The sequence below is a fragment of the Siniperca chuatsi genome, linkage group LG18, assembly GCF_020085105.1.
Source record: "Siniperca chuatsi isolate FFG_IHB_CAS linkage group LG18, ASM2008510v1, whole genome shotgun sequence".
NCBI classification, from domain to species: domain Eukaryota; kingdom Metazoa; phylum Chordata; class Actinopteri; order Centrarchiformes; family Sinipercidae; genus Siniperca; species Siniperca chuatsi.
Window position 1 is genome coordinate 13,934,051 of NC_058059.1, and position 16,618 is coordinate 13,950,668.

Below are 16,618 nucleotides of genomic sequence, written 5' to 3' on the forward strand. Positions count from 1 at the left end.
TTAACAGTAATTTTCTGTTTACATGTGAAACCATTCAATAACATCCAGGAATAAGCAACACATTGAGATGGTTAAAAAAGCTATAGATACAGCTGCCTTTAGGGCTGCATCTAATAATTATTTTCATTATCTGTCAATTTTGATAATAAAGCCTTTAGTCTATAACATAGTGGAAACGCCCATTAAATGTTCACAAAGCTCAAAGTGACATCTTTAAGTTGCTGTTTTATCTGACCAACTGTACAAAACTAAAAAATATTAAACATGAAATTATGTAAATGAGTAAAACATCAGAAAATCATCATGTTGAAAAGCTGGAACTAGCAAATGTTGGGCTTTTTGCTTCATAAAATTTCCTAAATAATTGATTATTAAAATTGTTTCTGATTAATTTTCTAGTCGATTGATCTACTAATCGTTTCAGCACTACATGCCTTTCCAGTAACGAGGATAGGCTATATTTGACATATCACAGTGTTAAACGGGTAAATAATTAAATGAATGATGGCTGAATTACATTTAGCTACTTCAGTTTCAGGGTCCTGGTATCGTGCATGCTGGCTCACTGTCATGGCTTACTGAGACACTTGAATAGAACTGAGCTGTCGTTAATGTTATTAGTAACACTTGAGCTTTTCCTGCTAAAACAAGTCAAAATGTCTTCTGTGAAAAAGGCCTATTGAACACACAGTATGTTGTCATACATTGTGAGGTCTTTATGAAGCAGTTGTGTGTGTTCAACACTTGGTGGAGCAATTTGTCTGCTTTCTGATTTATTAGATCATTCTCTAAATCTGCCTTAACTTTCAAACACTACATAATGACTGCTGAAGTTGAGTGTATTTTGCTAATGTTGTTTTCTTCCAGATTTGTGTGTGTGTGTGTGTGTGTGTGTGTGTGTGTGTGTGTGTCCATAATGTAAATCATTAGGGTTAGGGTAAGTCCCCGGAAAATGGATATAAGTAAGTAAGTAATGTCCTCTGAAGTGATGGAAACACGACTGTGTGTGTGTGTCCTCTCGTAGAGATTGATCTACTTCTGTAAGCAGAGGGTTACTGGTCAGCCTTTTGCCTGAATAAGGCAGTGCTCCTCGCTTTTTTGCCCTTGTTAACTCTTTTTTTTCCCCACCCAAAAGGTTTGTCAGCAGCACTCTCCAACCGATTTAAAAAAAAAAACTAAAGTTTGGCAGAGGGAATGCCCCATGAAGTTTCACATGACATCATCCAGGATGCAGAGACAAGAGGAGCAGATACTCTGCTGAAGGACAGAGACTGATGGACGAGGACCTGATGTGTTTCTCCCTCCTCCTCCTTCCCATCTTGGGTGGTTCATGTAAGCAACCTCCACTCGCTCTCCAAACATCCATCCTTATGAAGCGCTGCGGTGTGAGGTGTGATGTCAACGCTGAGCTCTCACAGCTCTCCAGACAAGTCTAAAGGAGGATCGAGGAGAGGAGACGAGACTGCTGAAAACTTCTAAGAAGCCCCAAAAGTGCCACTAGACACACAAGTTTGCATCCTGAAAACAGGTGAGTGACACTACACCTCAACAGCCACCAGTCACTATTCTCAGTGTCTATTTATCACATTTTTATTACTTTATTCTTCACATCTTGTGCCATTAGGCTTTACTGCGACTCCTTTCGCCCTGCATCTGAGTGCATAGTTTCACGCTGTTATCAGATTCTTTTAGTAATAGTCTTGTTCCACTACATTACTATATTTGTACGTGTTTTTGCCCCTTCTGTGCTGCACTTAGCCAGTTGCTGAGATACACTGAGGGGTACTTCAGTGAGACAAACATTTCTTTCCAATGGCTGCTCAGTTTGAGTCTGTTAAGACTCAACACAGCTATTTATATCTGAGTTACAGCAATGTGATTTTATGCTCTGTTTGTGGCATTTGCACATTGCTTAGTGTAAACAGTGAAAAGTGTCTGGTCTAGTGTATAAATAATTCAAACATTTCAATTCTTTGTGAATGATAAACTTGTGATTATTCAGGCCATGTGAGAAAGGCCTGAAAACATCACGCCTCCCTTCAGTTGTCTCACAATACTAAGCGTGTTTTGTGTGCATTGACTTGCTGTCTTTAAGTTCTTGTTCTGTTCAATATTCTCAAGAAATGTATATCTTAAATAAGTGTCACTGTGTTTTTGCACGATCCAGCAGATTCACTCCTCAGACATGGAGTCAAAAACTGATGCTGGACCAGCATCGATGACCAGCGAAGAACTGGCTGCCATTGAGGATGAAGAGGTTCTCAACAAGATGGTGAGCCAGTGATTTGTGACTTTCAATTAGTTTGTGTCTCTTCGCAAGGAAAAATCTGGTCAACTGACCTCATAATCAAATATCATGCAAGCAGTGCTGTAAGAGCAGGGAGGGAATTCAATTCTTACAGATCTTCAGTTTAATTTAAAATCAACCTTTTGCATTTGCTGAATATTTTCTGTCATCACTCTTACAGAGACTTTTCTCACTTCTTATTTTTGAAAACTAGGTGACCTTTAACCCAGTAATACAAGATTATGTATATGCATAGGTTTTTCTAAATGAAAGCAAAGTGATTTACAGATCCCTTGTATGGACAAACTTTGTTGTAAGATATCTCTTTAAAGCTGCACAGAGCTTTGTGTATCTTTTTAATCTCTCACTCTTTTTAACCAGTGGTTTATGTCTTTAGCTGGACAATGCTGCAGATTTTGAAGAGAGACGAATGATACGTGCTGCATTGAGGGACCTGCTCAAGAAAAAGAGAGGTAGAATCTGATGCTTGCTCCCATGCAAGAGTTAGCCATAAGTTACTATAATAATGTCTGTTATTCCTCTGATGCTTTGCTTGCCTCTCATCAGATAAACGGGAGCAGGAGCGAGGGTCGAGGCAGCAGGACTTGAGACAGCAAGGCCTGAGCAAAGGAGGAACAACAGGCGGAGCTGTTAGCATAGGCAGAGCGTCCATGAACCAGCAGCTACCAACAAACAGTACGTTTATACAGATGCTCTCAAACACTCTGATATATTTTAATGTTTTATTTAAATGATGTGAGCTTCATGATATTAATTTGATTCTCTGCATCTTGTTAGAGCCATCAGGCCAGCCCTCTCCATCAGCCTCCACTCTTTTAAACAGGACAGCAGGCGGGTGAGTCAATTGTATGGTCAATTTTGCATGTTTGGGTTCATTAACTACACAAAGCAGGATTAAAAAACAACACTAAACAGGTGAAGAGTTCATTTAATCCCAGACATGCCCGCATAATTCACTTCTTTTTGCAACTTAATGACCTTTTTATTAAAAGTACTGTATGTTGGCCTTGCACGCAAAACTGTTTTTTTGAAACTTAAGTAGCCACATCCACAAAATGTTACAAGGTGTTATATAATAGACATTTTGATTCAGATGAGACCTATTCATGTGGTGCCACTACTGAAGCCTGTCAGCATCATTGTCTTAATTTCTAATGGGAGCCTGACTGCTGCACAGCAAAGTCTCCTTATATGTTTAGTAATCCTGTCCACCCAAAAGGACAAAAAACCCTTTTGTTATGCAAAGCATCTGTCAAGTTAAAGAAGAAGAAAAGATGTGGTAAACCATTCGTTCCATACATGCAGTGTGTATCTTCTGGTCTTTGTTTCTTCTTCTCAGCATGGCCAGTCCTGCTGTAGCCTCAGCCCAAAAATGTCCTCCTGCTGCAGCACCCAATGCTAAAAATGTCAAACAGATGCTTCTGGACTGGTGCAGAGCCAAAACAGAGCCATATGAGGTAAATATGCCCTGACTCTCTTTGCCTGTGAATTATTGCCCTGTGGAGCTATACATAGCTCTGCCCCTTAAGTTTAATTATCTGCCACTATATCTTTTAATCTGATTCCCGTCTGCTATAAAACAGGGGGTGGACATCCATAACTTCTCCTCAAGTTGGAAAGACGGCATAGCCTTCTGCGCCTTGGTGCACCGGTTCTTCCCTGACGCGTTCGAGTACTCCATCCTTAACCCCAACAAGCCCAGGGAAAACTTCCAGCTGGCTTTCAGCACTGCAGAGTGAGCGCTCATTCCTTATACGAAGAAGCAGATGCATCTTGTCTGGAACAAGCTCCATGCAGCGGTGCATTGCAGATAAGAGCAAAGTGACTTTACAGTTCTGTGTCATTGTTTGTCGGAAGTCGTTTGTCAGTGACACTCGCTCTCTGTCTGCAGGAGGCTGGCAGGCTGCCCACCTCTGCTGGACGCTGATGACTTAGTCCGGATGAAAGAGCCCGACTGGAAGTGTGTGTACACGTACATCCAGGAGTTCTACCGCTGCCTGGTGGAGAAAGGCTTGGTCAAAACCAAAAAGCGACTGTAGACTCTCAGAAGTCAGACAGCTTTCATGATTGGCTGTGCTTTCAATTTTTATAACTAATACACACACACATAAGCACAAGCTAAGGTCAAAAAGATAATATTATGCACCTTTTTCAACTGAATATTTACATTTTGTCTCCATGAAGGAGAAGTATTTGATGTGTCTGGCTGATGCATCATGTGAGTGTAAATGCGGAGTGTTTAATGTGTGGTATTGGTATCGGTTTGTGTGTTAGCAGGGATTTGGGGGTGTCCATGTGCTCTCAGTGGACAGCTGGCGCTTAGGATCAGTACATTCCACTGAGATTACACATCTGCATTAATCCCAGTCAGAGCCACAGTAGGTCTGGGAACGAATTGTATGATGATGCTGTTGAGGGCCTGAGTGTGTGAGTATTAAAGACACGTTTAATAAATATCCATTCCATTACACATGCTGTTGTTCTCTAACTATAACTGATGGTTAAACTAAAGGAGCCTGTAGATACCAAAGTATTTTATTTACCTGATACCATATTCAGCAACTCCTCATGTTTTATTTAAAACTACTCGGCCAGGACTTTGTTATAAATGGTTTAGATGTATGTTGTGTGAGTGTGGGGTGTAAACAGTTAAAGGGGCACTCCACTGATTTTACGTACAACTTTCGGTTTACTCTTCAGGAGGAGCAGCCTATCACACTCAGCCTGTATAATGTCAAATACAATGCTGGAGTGCTTCCTCTGACTAAACTGGGTGCAATTTCTTGGTGTTTTTAGAGTGCTGCTATCCCAGTTCACACGCTGTCTAATGTTTTCTGTGGCTCTGGAGGGAGTGTTGTAAAGTGTCAGAAAATAACCCTTGTGATGTCATTGGGGTTATCTTGGCTGGGCTTGAGATTTCACATTTATAACAGAAAGCTTATAAAAACAGAAACTTATAGAAACTCAACTTGTGGCTTGAGTTTAAAAGACATGGTGTGTTTTGTGAGCTCAATAGCTGGTATGCTGCTTTAATTCTCAGGATTCCTTTAATAATTCTAATTGCAGCATCTTTTCTAATGGGCATATTGACACATTGCACAGTTCATCTGCCGACTAATTTATGTACTTTACTTAAGTACTACCAGAACTGAAGCTATTATTAATAATCATCATCATCATCACAGGTTGTCTTTAAAAAACAGGTATTGTGTGTATTTAGTAGGAGAAGGTTTGGTCACTGTAACTGCAATAAATATTAATTTGGAGGTTATATTAGGAAGCAGGACAATATTAGGAAAATCGCACCCTAATAATGAAACACCACAAACATGGGTCCTCAAAATGACTACATTGAATCAACACCTTTTTGACATAGTATCTATAAAAATGTAACTCTATAAGATACTAGCACAAAAGTAGTTTTAATTACAGCATTACTTTAATAATTGCATTAGATTTTAGGGGTGTCCGTGCTACAGTGTCCAGCCCCGACCAGCTAGACGCTCTTTGCTCAGCTGTTATACAGAGGGAGCAGATAGGTAGCTTTGCCAGCCTGAAATTTAATTATTGGCACGCTAATCAATTCTCCCTATCGGTGACGCACTAATGTCAGATTAATGCGTCACTGATAGAACAGATGCTCAATTATTTATGGCCGGCTGCACTTTGGCAGCTGCTTTTTGTTTTGCCGTTCCTGCTTTGCCCGCCCCCAGGTGCTCATATGTTTTACCCAGAGAGAGAGAGAGAGAGAGAGAGAGAGAGGTGCACTGAGAGCGCGCGTGATGGGTCGGTGTGCAAGAGGTGCAGGCGAGATGCTGACCGAAAAGTGCACAGCTGCTCCGGCCAACTGCGCTGCGCTATAGACAGTGATAAGTACTATGAGGTGTAATCAGCTGTTGTATTGTAGTACAAACATCACCATGCAGGAGTCCGGACACATCAAGCGTGACCGCCCTCTGTCCTGACAGCCCTGCGGCGCGGTCTGCACAGTGACGGAGACGGTACCGACGGTGGGTCCTGCAGGCTGGCTGGGTCGGTCTGTCTCCGGACCATAAATCGATCTGGCTCTCGCCTTTATGTGACAACCCTGTCGCGTTGATTTGCTTGCGAGACAAAAAGGATACAGATGCTCTTCCCCTCTGTGAATGTGTGAGATCACCTTTGCGGTTCACCTTGGAAATAAAAAAAAAAATAAAAAAAATACGCATGAAAGGTAAGACAGATGTTTTCACGAGGTATGTGACACACGGTGGCCACTGCAGCTTCGTGTTTGTGTTGATTTTGCATGTACATTTGTGCTTTTCCACGGGTCCAGGCTCGTACCTTTGTGGAGCTGTCATTCAGACTTGAAGGCTCATGGACTATAAAATATGAAGAAGGGCCCATTTGTTTTGTGCTATTTAAGCTCTGAAAGTTGCCTTTTATCTTCTAAAGTGAATTCAGTACAAACCATTACTCAAAGCTCTGTTTTGCAGGTTAGGCTACTACTGTGGTCACATGAAAGAGATTCCAATTTGCATATTATGAATGATTGAAAGAGGTGTATAATTTCTGTGTGGGAGGGCACATAAACAAAATGGTGGGAGGCCCTTGTCCTCCTATCACATCCTCTTCCTCGTGACCTGCAGTATCTGTTGACTGTCTGATGTGCTCCATTATCTGCAGCTGTGTGTCCCATCTCATGCATCCCCTCTGAGTGACCTGAGTTCCTGGTTTCTTAAGCAAGAGATCTTATGTAGTGGTGGAATGTAACTAAGTAGATTTACTCAAGTACTGAACTTAAGTACAATTTTGAGCTACTTGTACTTTACTTGAATATTTTCATTTTATGCTACTTTATACTTACCACTCCACCACATTTCAGAGGCAAATATTGTGCTTTTTACTCCACTACATTTATTTTACAGTTATTTAGTTACTAGTTACTTTGCAGATTTAGATTATTAATGAAAAATATAAATCAACTAATAAGTTAAGATGTATCAATATAGGTTAAGCTGCCCAGCAGTATATAAAGTATTTGAAATTAACCCTACCTTTACCTGCTGCAACATTAACATGATGAACTCATTAATGCATCACTAATTATAATCCAGTAATATAATTAAATGGACCATCATTATGAGTACTTTTACTTTTGGTACTTTAAGTATATTTTGATGCTAATACTTTTCTACTTTAACTTGAGTAAGATTTTGAATGCAGGACTTTTAATTGTAACAGAGTATTTTTACACTGTGGTATTGCTACTTTTACTTAAGTAAAAGACCTGAATGCTTCTTCCACCACTGATCAAATGGTAGTTGAACAGTGAGCAGTAAAGCACTTTACACTGTGTGATACTATCCCATAATGATCCCCAACAGTTCTGTCTTTTGCTTTGTAAAAAGGGTCAGGGGCTAATTAATGTTGCTAGGCAACAAGGCTTTAATCCAGGACGGAGGTCCAAAGTTAGTTCCTAAGCACACTGGTGGAAAGTAACTAAGAACATTTACTCAAGTACTGTACTTAAGTACAATTTTGAGGTACTTGAGTAATACCATTTTATGCTACGTTATAGCCTACTTCTACGCCACTACGTTTCAGAGGCAAATATTGTCCTTTTTACTCCACTATATTTATCTGACAGCTTTAGCTACTAGTTACTTTGCAGATTCAAATTATTAATACAAAATATAATCACTACAATTATAGTATTACTATAGTAAAATTGTAGATGAAGATACCCAGCAGTATATAAAGTAATTAAAATTAGCCCACCTTTACCAGCTGCAACATTAAAGTGCACACTACACATTAATGCATCCATAGATATATGATTCTGAAATGGGCCAATCTGCATAATGAGTACTTTTACTTTTGGCGCTTAGTATATTTTGATGTGTCATCAGTGATGCCAGAGGAGCATGATGTAGACAGGTGTTCAGTATTATGTGATGCATTTGCTCAGCTTTGTTGTTTCACCTGAGTCCTAAGGGTTCACAGAATGATGTTGAGGTTCTGTGACCCAATTGAAGGCAGGTTCAAGACATGGTGAAGGGCAAAGAACGAAAAGTCACTTGTCATTTTTTATGCTCTCTGCAAGCCACACTATCTAGTTTTCTTTCAAACACTATTAAGACAAATGTTGTGTTATAATTATCCACATACTGCCTGTTGCAGGTTGATGGATCGCACGCAGCAGAAACAAATCAGTACTGACCCTTGTGGGCCCAAAGTGCAACCTGGACCCTGTGCATCGATCGGAGCCGGTCCAGCTTTATCTCCACAGCTTGCAATCCAGGAACCCCTTCTCATCAGCCCATCAGAGGTGCTCAACAGACAGTCTGGACTGAGTCCCATGCAGGCTGCAGTTGCACCTATGAAAGTGACAGACCAAATGCAGTCAGGGTCCACTTCAGCAACTCTGGCAAGCATAAGCCGGCCAAGGCCGACTGCTCTTGGAACTAAACCTGCTCCAAAGACGACCAGAATCTCAGTGGACCCCTCCAAGGAAATAGATTTAATCCCAGTTTGTATCCCAGGACCTCAGAGTGCCAATGTCCTGCCGCATTCCCCAACAGAGTCCTCCTCCTCCCTTCACAGTCCTCAGAGTCCCCACAGCCCTCAGTCTTACACCAGCCAGCCTTACCTGAGCCCCAACCCCAACCTGCCCTCCAGCCTCAGCCCCAAACCCAGCCTGAGTCCTCAGCCACAGAGGACCCCCTCACCTGGGAGCTCAACACAGAGCCAAGTGCAGTCCAACAAGCCAGGAGGAGAGGACAATGACTTCAGGTGAGACAAATGATAACACCTTTATTAAACAATTTCTACCATTTTTATATTACTTAGTCTGTGGGATTTCCACAAGGGCTTAAAAGGATTCTGTTGTTATCGCTGTGAATGTTTTGTCCCTGTTACATCTAAATACAGCTACAGAAGCTGTCCCGCAGTCAGTGCCTGTCAGAAAGCTGATGTGTGCCACACCATGTCACATGAATCAAAGCTGCAAATTTCACTAAGAGCTTTATGAACCTGACAGAGTGACACAGCCACATTTTGTTGGCAGACTTCCCAGAGACCTTCCTTGCTCATGAACAACGGCTGCTTGTATAAACTGTTTAAATTTGTGGAACTGTGTTTATATGAAGGAGAAAGCATGTCCAAAGGGCTTCAGATGGCAGCAACCTCCCCCGGTCCTACCGTCCCACTCAAATACACATTTCTCATCATTTAGATCATATTCTAATAGACCATACCGGTGAATTTACATGTTTTAGCACATTAACAATAAAATCACATATACTTTACGTTCAAAGTACATCTATTCATTTCAGTGTAGTATGCATTTTCCACTTGCATGGAAAACGTAACCCATCACATGAATTGTGTTTTCCTCTTTATTTTTTATTTATTTTATTTTATTGTCAGTTTTATTTTATTGTCAGCACGTAACAGCGTTGAAAGCAGGTAATACTTTAACATCGTACTTGGCGGGGAGTTAAAGGATTGGTCAAGATTTGAGAGTTTGCTGCTGAAAACCATTAGAATGGGGAGCCATGTTGTATGTAACTCTCAAGTCTTAAATATCAAAGTGTCCTTGAATGCACCAACAGGGAGACTTTTTAAAACAGTCTGTGTTCAGAAATAACGTGACAATAATAGACCATTGACAAAAACAAATAAAGGTGACTGTTCCCTGTAATTTTCTATCTCAAGCAATTTTCCAATTATTGTACGTTGATATTTATGTTATAGGCTACTGAAATGAATGGAAACAAATGGCTGGAATGGAGAAAATGCTTTTGAAAAAGTTTGCCCGTAATGTAAACAAATGATTTGTAGTTATTGTGCTAAAACATGCAAAACTACCAATGTGGTCCTTTAAATTTTTTAACTCTGGAAATGTACCCTTTTGTACCCTATTGCTAAAACTGTTTTCAGAAACCACGAATCCAGATAGCAAAGGTTAATTATTGATGTAATGGTTTATTGATTAGTCAATCAAAAGAAAATTACCTGGCAACTATCTTGATAATTGATTCGTCATTTGAGTCACCTTTCAAGCAAAAATGCCAAATATTTGCTGGTTCCAGCTTCTCAAATGTGAGAATTTGTTGCTTTTCTTTGTCTTCTATGATAATAAATAAAATCTGAGTTGGACAAAATTTAACTTTAACTTGGATTTTGGGAAACTGTATTTTGCATTTATCACTATTTTTTGACATTTTATAGACGGAATGATTAATTGATTCATCGAGAAAATAGTTTTTAAAAAATAAATGTTAGTCGCAGCCCCAATAAGTTTCTTGTTCTTGTTGTTTCTGTAGTGAAACAGTGTGGCTGGTAGTTTAATATCAAAAGACAGTTTGCTCCATCTCTTTCTCTTTCCCTCTTCTAGCACTCGCGCACACACACACACACACACACACACACACATGCACACACTTAGTCATCATCAAGGTACAAAGGTGCTTAATTGTGCTTATCTTTTTTTCTTCATGCAGCAACACTGAAGAAAGCTATGTCTCTGAGGATTACGGCACAGATTATGTCCTCCATCACCCTACAGTATATATAGTACTTAAGTCTCATGCAGCATTTCCACTGTTTCTATCCTCTGAAAGGGTGTACATCGTCACATGGAACGTGGGATCAGCTGTCCCACCAGATGACATCACTTCTCTGTTCGGACCAAATGTTTCAGATGGGAGCGTCGACATGTTTATCATTGGGTAAGCAAGTATTTCTACCAGGCTCAGCAGTGCCAGCGAGACAGCCGCGAGTGCCCACTCAGTCATCTGTGTTCATTTTGATCCGTCCCCTCCTGTTACCCATCGCTGTCCTTTTCATTAATGTTCCATTTTCACTTGCTAATGACATTTCTCTGCTTTTCTGGCACCACACAGACTCCAGGAAGTCAACTCCATGATAAACAAGCGGCTGAAGGATGTTCTTTTTTCAGACCAGTGGAGTGAGCTTTGCATGGACACACTCAGTCCTTTTGGATACGTTTTGGTCAGTAAATCTGATCGCTCATATCAGACTTTTTTTGCTCCTATCCTTTTTTTGCCATTATAAAATCTAGTTTACTGTTACGATATATTATTTGTCATCTATCCCCTCCGTTTAGGTGGCGTCCCAGCGTATGCAGGGAGTGCTGCTGCTGGTTTTCTCTAAATTCTGCCATCTTCCATTCCTCAGAGGCGTGCAGACAGAGAGTACACGCACAGGACTTGGGGGATATTGGGTACGTGCTGCGCATTGAAGAGCGCTGCTCTGACTTCTGCTCTGAGATTTATCACATTGCAGAATTTGTGGTAGGTTTGTGTCAGTGGGGGTTTAAGGGGGCGGGTGGGGTGTTGAAAGGTGGTGTGTGTGCTCCCTCCTGCCAGCAGGCGCGTGCATGCGTGGGTGCATATGTCAGTGTGTGACCTTCCCGTGCATGTTGATGTCAGCATCACCCCTGGCTGCTGCTGGTGCAGTCTCCTTCTCTTTGAGGTCAGTGCAGCACCAGGCTGTCTGGCTCTCTGGTTCTGTGACACAGGGGCAGAAAAATACATCCTGACTTTGTCCCTGAACACAAATTTGGTTTATTTTATTTCAAAGATGCTATGAATAAGAGATCCACTTCTCACTGTGTCCTCTCTTTGCCCTTTTTCTCATTCTAAGGGGAATAAAGGGGGTGTCAGCGCGAGGATGACAATGTTTGGCCACCCGGTGTGTTTTCTCAACTGTCACCTGCCAGCTCACATGAGGAACCTGGAGCAGCGGATGGAGGACTTTGAAAGCATCCTGCAGCAGCAGCAGTTTGAAGGAGGGACTGCCACCGGTGTACTGGACCATGAGTGGGTGACATCATTTTTACACTTGAGCTTAATTCATTCAGCTGAAGATTGACCACCCATAAAAAAAGATGCACACCATTGTTCAGCAGCCATAATTAAAGAATAAATATCACGCATTCATTCAGAAAATATTCTGTTTTAGTATTTTATTTGCGCCAAAATGTCTCAGACCTGACCTGAGCTATAAATTGTAGCAGCTGCTCACCTATGATATATAAATCTTAGCAGGCCATATTACATAATAAAGCTTAAAAGTCTCTATTTGATCTTTTATGTGTCTTGAATTTGAAGTAAAAAAATAACATCCTACATTTTTGTTTAAATTAAAATGTAACAACTGTATTTAAAAAAAATGTTTTGGTGTATTTTTGGTGTTTGTCCCCAGTGTCGTGTTTTGGTTTGGGGATTTAAATTTCCGTATTGAAGACTATGACATCCATGTGGTGAAATGTGCCATCGACAGCAATAAGCTGCCTCTTCTGTTGGAGCGAGATCAGGTGAGGCACCTTCAGCATTTTAAAACATTTGCGTTGTTAGAGGGACAGATTGATTCTTCTGGAAGGCTTTACACCACCTGTTTGTCTCTTGATCACCAACCACAGCCAGCAGAGGGTACTGTAGCACAAAGTGAACAAAACATCACCTTCTGTCAGGGTGAATGAAATTCATCCACGCACGTGACCTGCTCTGTTTCCCCCCATCATTTGTCCACTCTACAGCTCAACATGGCGAAAAACACAGAGCCCATCCTGGAAGGCTTCAACGAGGGACCCCTCAAATTCCCACCTACCTATAAGTTTGATGTGGGCACTCATACGTACGACACCAGGTTCGTTCAGTCGCCTCCATCCCAAACTTACTCCGTCAGATTTTATTTTTCTCAGACCTGTTAAACTCCTGCTATGACAGTCTGCCCCTCTTTGCTTCTTTTCTGTCAGTGCTAAGAAGAGGAAACCTGCCTGGACGGATCGCATCCTCTGGCGCCTTCGTCGTACCGGCTCCCCAGTTCCTACCCACAATGCAGCACTGCAGCGGGGTCTGACCTCGTGGTTGGGTGGGGCGACTAAAGTGACACAGCATGTGTACCGAAGTCACATGGGCTTCACCATCAGTGACCACAAGCCTGTTTCTGCCTTGTTTTCACTGCATGTGAGACAATGTTTCCTCAAATACACTGTAACTAAATTTATTAATGGCATCTCTGTTTGTATTATTACTTCGCTTGATTATGTTTTATATAACTGGCTATGCTCTCTTTTTTAGTTCCCATTCAAGGTGGATATGCCCCTGGTGGAGCTGCAGGTAAACAAGGAGTGGTATAAAGTCTCAGATGCTACAGTCAGATTCACTGTTGCATCAACTTATCAGCGCAGCTCATGGGACTGGGTAGCGATATACAAGGTAATTCTCAAATTGTTTTTGCTCAAAAGCAAAAGATAAATTCTTACAATATGATGCCCAGTGTTAGTGTTTGATGCCATTTGTTACTGCTGCACAGGTTGGGTTCAGACATCACAAAGATTACCAAGCCTACATATGGGCCAAGGGAGAGCATGCAACACAGGTGGGTCCTATACTCAAATTCACATATTTATTTTGTGCCACAGCTGAATTCAGGGTTCATTTCTTTCCGTTCCTCTTTTCACCAGGTGACGTTTTCAGAGGAGGATTTGCCAAGAGATGATTGTGAATACATCCTGGGCTACTACAGTAATAATATGAACAGTATTGTTGGATTGTCAACACCAGTTCAGGTAACAAAAATCAGAGGAGCCATCTCACTGCTTCTCATGATATATTTGTTAATGGATATACACATGTACATGGCCACAAGTATGTGGACACCCAAACATTACATCCATATGTGACTGTTAAATATCTTGTTCTAAAGCCATGGTGCTATAACAACCTCCACTCTTCTGGGAAGGTTTTCCACAAAATGTTAGGTGAGAGGCTGACTCACAGTCGACGCTCCAGTTCATCCCAGAGGTGTTGGATGGGGTTGAGGTCAGGGTCCTGTGCAGGCCAGTCAAGTTTGTCCATACCAAACTGGGAAAACCATTTCTCTATGGACCTGGTTTTTGTGCACAGTGGCATTGTCATGTTGAAACAGGAAAGGATTAGTTAATCGACAGAAAATAAATCAGCAACTATTTTAATAATCGATTGATTGTTTTAAATCATTTTAAAAACAAAAATTATCTGATTCCAGCTCCAGATTTATTAGTCTTTTATGATAGTAAACTGAAATCTGAATGAATCATAACTAAATTTTGGGCTTTTGGACTGTTGGACGGACAAAACAAGACGTGAGTAAGTCAATTTGGTCTTTGGGAAATTGCGATGGGAAGTTTTTTATTATTTTCTGACATTTTATGGACTAAATGATTAATAGATTACTCTGGAAAATATTATTTTATTCCACTACATTTCAGAGTACTTTCTACTCTACTGTATGTATCTAAGAGCTACAGTTACTAGTTACTTTGCAGAATCAGATTATACATACAAACATAGGATCATTATTTAAAATATGATGCATTGTACAGGTTAACCTGTCAACAGTATATAAAGTACAGTAGTTAAAATTAGCGCCACTGCAACCGTCTATAACATTAAAATGCTGTTCTAAAATGTATGCATCAATGATAATGATTCAATATTAGCACTTCTGTACTTTTACTTAAGTAAAATTTAGAATGCAGGACTTTTTCTTGTAGTGGAGTATTTCTACATTGTTGTATTGCTTCTTTTACTTAAGTAGAGGACAAGGAGAGGTCTGCTCACATACTTTTGGTCATATAGTTCAACCTCGCTCATGCAGTTACCTTCTCTTGAATCCTCCATCCTAAACAGATCAAGCTTCCAGTCCACAGCCCCACCTCGCGCCGCTCCGACAGCTCAGACGTCAGCTCAGAAGATGACAGCACTCTGGTTCTGCTTGCTGTAAACTCCCGCAGCCCGAGCCCCAAAACCGGCAAACACCACCATCGCCACCGTCGTAGCCGCAGCCCCGCTGTTCCTGCTCTATCTTCCAACCCCCTCCCCTCTCTGCAGAGCCTCAGTCTCTGTCCTCGCTCCAAAGAAGGCCAGACTGGCAGCCGCTCTCCCTGCTCTGCTGCTAAGAAGGAGCGCCTGGTCTCCCCCAACACTGTGCAGTCTCCCACCATCAGCCCGCTCAGTCCCCGCAGCCCTGTGTCTCCAGGTGGTGGGGTGACTGCACCGGAGGCCCTGATCGCTGCTATCTTAGGTGAACACAGACCAGCTCAGGTTAGCCCCACAGGGGTCAAACAGATAGGAAAGACAGGGGAAACAAACACTGCATAGAATATAAACATCAATAGTTAAAAGGAGGTACTGTACAAGGAGAACGATGGAAATATCCTCGCATTCAGAGTCTGATCTGATCCCACAAAGTCACTGTGCTCGTAGAAGCAGCACATTTAATGACCCCTAATGTAGTTTGCAAACATTCCGCATTGTAGCCCTGCAGCTCTCTGTTTCTGAGTCTACCATCATCTCATACACTGTGTGTATCTCGGAGTCAAAGATGTGTCCAGACTCCCGACAACAAGTGCTTTTATAGACTCATAAGCTAATATCATACGTAAACAAACATGTTGAATGTGAAACCAAAGTCAGAGTAAACCTGTGATGGATGTGACCAGTTATTTTTGACAGCAATATGGATCCATGTAAACAGTCCCATATCAAAATAAGGACCCGGGACCAGAAGTATTGGTGGTATCATAATTCACAACAGAGAGAGAGAGAGTGTGTGTGTGTGTGTGCGTGTGTGTGTGTGTGTGTGTGTGTGTGTAGGCCTATGTGTTAAAACATAAATTAAATGTGTGAAACGTGCATTTTTGACCAGATGATGGTTTACAATTTTAACTCTATAGTTCTTGGTCTGTATTCATAAAATGAATCTAATATATCCAAGAATAAAGATAGAGCATTTCACCACACCATTCGATCTGAGATTTTACATGTGACCTTGTGACTTGAACAACAATCTTAGATCGATGCTCTTATTCTTAGCAGCTTTGTGAATACAGATCTTATTCTATAGAGCTCGGTGAGTGAATATTTAGGCTAATGTCTTTGTTTTGCTTCAAGGAAAAAAGTGTTGTGTAACTGTGTGAGTGTGCAAATAAAACAACAAATGGAAAGTAAACTGACAAAATACTGTTTATTGGACAAACACTACTTAAAACTGCCAAGAAGAAGTGTATGTTTGTGTGTACATAATGTACACATAATACACAAGTGACATAATGACACATAATGAGTCTGTAAGGTATGACTTTGATACAGTACAATGTTCAAATAGAAACAACAAAACAAATGTCAATCTCTTGGAACAGCCATACTATTCGTTTATACGAAGAAGATTTCTACAGAGGTGTGGATGAGTTTGCACATCCAATGGTTTGCCCTGATGTTTGTAAACAAGATAATTACGCTTTGGATTAGCAAGTAG

At 41.1% G+C, this 16,618-nt stretch overlaps 2 protein-coding genes across 4 annotated transcripts; both read left to right on the forward strand.

The window, feature by feature from the left end:
- The first annotated feature begins 1,209 nt into the window (after positions 1-1,209).
- smtna (smoothelin a) lies at positions 1,210-4,776 on the forward strand. 2 transcript variants are annotated; one of them, XM_044175158.1, is made up of 8 exons: positions 1,210-1,528; positions 2,168-2,272; positions 2,685-2,760; positions 2,855-2,983; positions 3,086-3,143; positions 3,648-3,765; positions 3,892-4,043; positions 4,200-4,776. In XM_044175158.1, the coding sequence occupies exons 2-8, from the start codon at positions 2,186-2,188 to the stop codon at positions 4,345-4,347; spliced, it is 768 nt and encodes a 255-aa protein (XP_044031093.1). In that variant the 5' UTR covers positions 1,210-1,528; positions 2,168-2,185; the 3' UTR covers positions 4,348-4,776. The 2 variants fall into 2 exon arrangements, with proteins under 2 accessions (XP_044031093.1, XP_044031095.1); XM_044175160.1 differs by having other exon boundaries at positions 2,171-2,272.
- Positions 4,777-4,910: 134 nt separating this feature from the next.
- LOC122866038 (inositol polyphosphate 5-phosphatase K) lies at positions 4,911-16,312 on the forward strand. 2 transcript variants are annotated; one of them, XM_044175156.1, is made up of 13 exons: positions 4,911-6,521; positions 8,471-9,082; positions 10,915-11,022; positions 11,197-11,305; positions 11,421-11,537; positions 11,960-12,135; positions 12,521-12,632; positions 12,855-12,964; positions 13,074-13,311; positions 13,399-13,536; positions 13,634-13,699; positions 13,785-13,889; positions 14,992-16,312. In XM_044175156.1, the coding sequence occupies exons 1-13, from the start codon at positions 6,454-6,456 to the stop codon at positions 15,460-15,462; spliced, it is 2,430 nt and encodes an 809-aa protein (XP_044031091.1). In that variant the 5' UTR covers positions 4,911-6,453; the 3' UTR covers positions 15,463-16,312. The 2 variants fall into 2 exon arrangements, with proteins under 2 accessions (XP_044031091.1, XP_044031092.1); XM_044175157.1 differs by having other exon boundaries at positions 13,074-13,284.
- Positions 16,313-16,618: the final 306 nt, after the last annotated feature.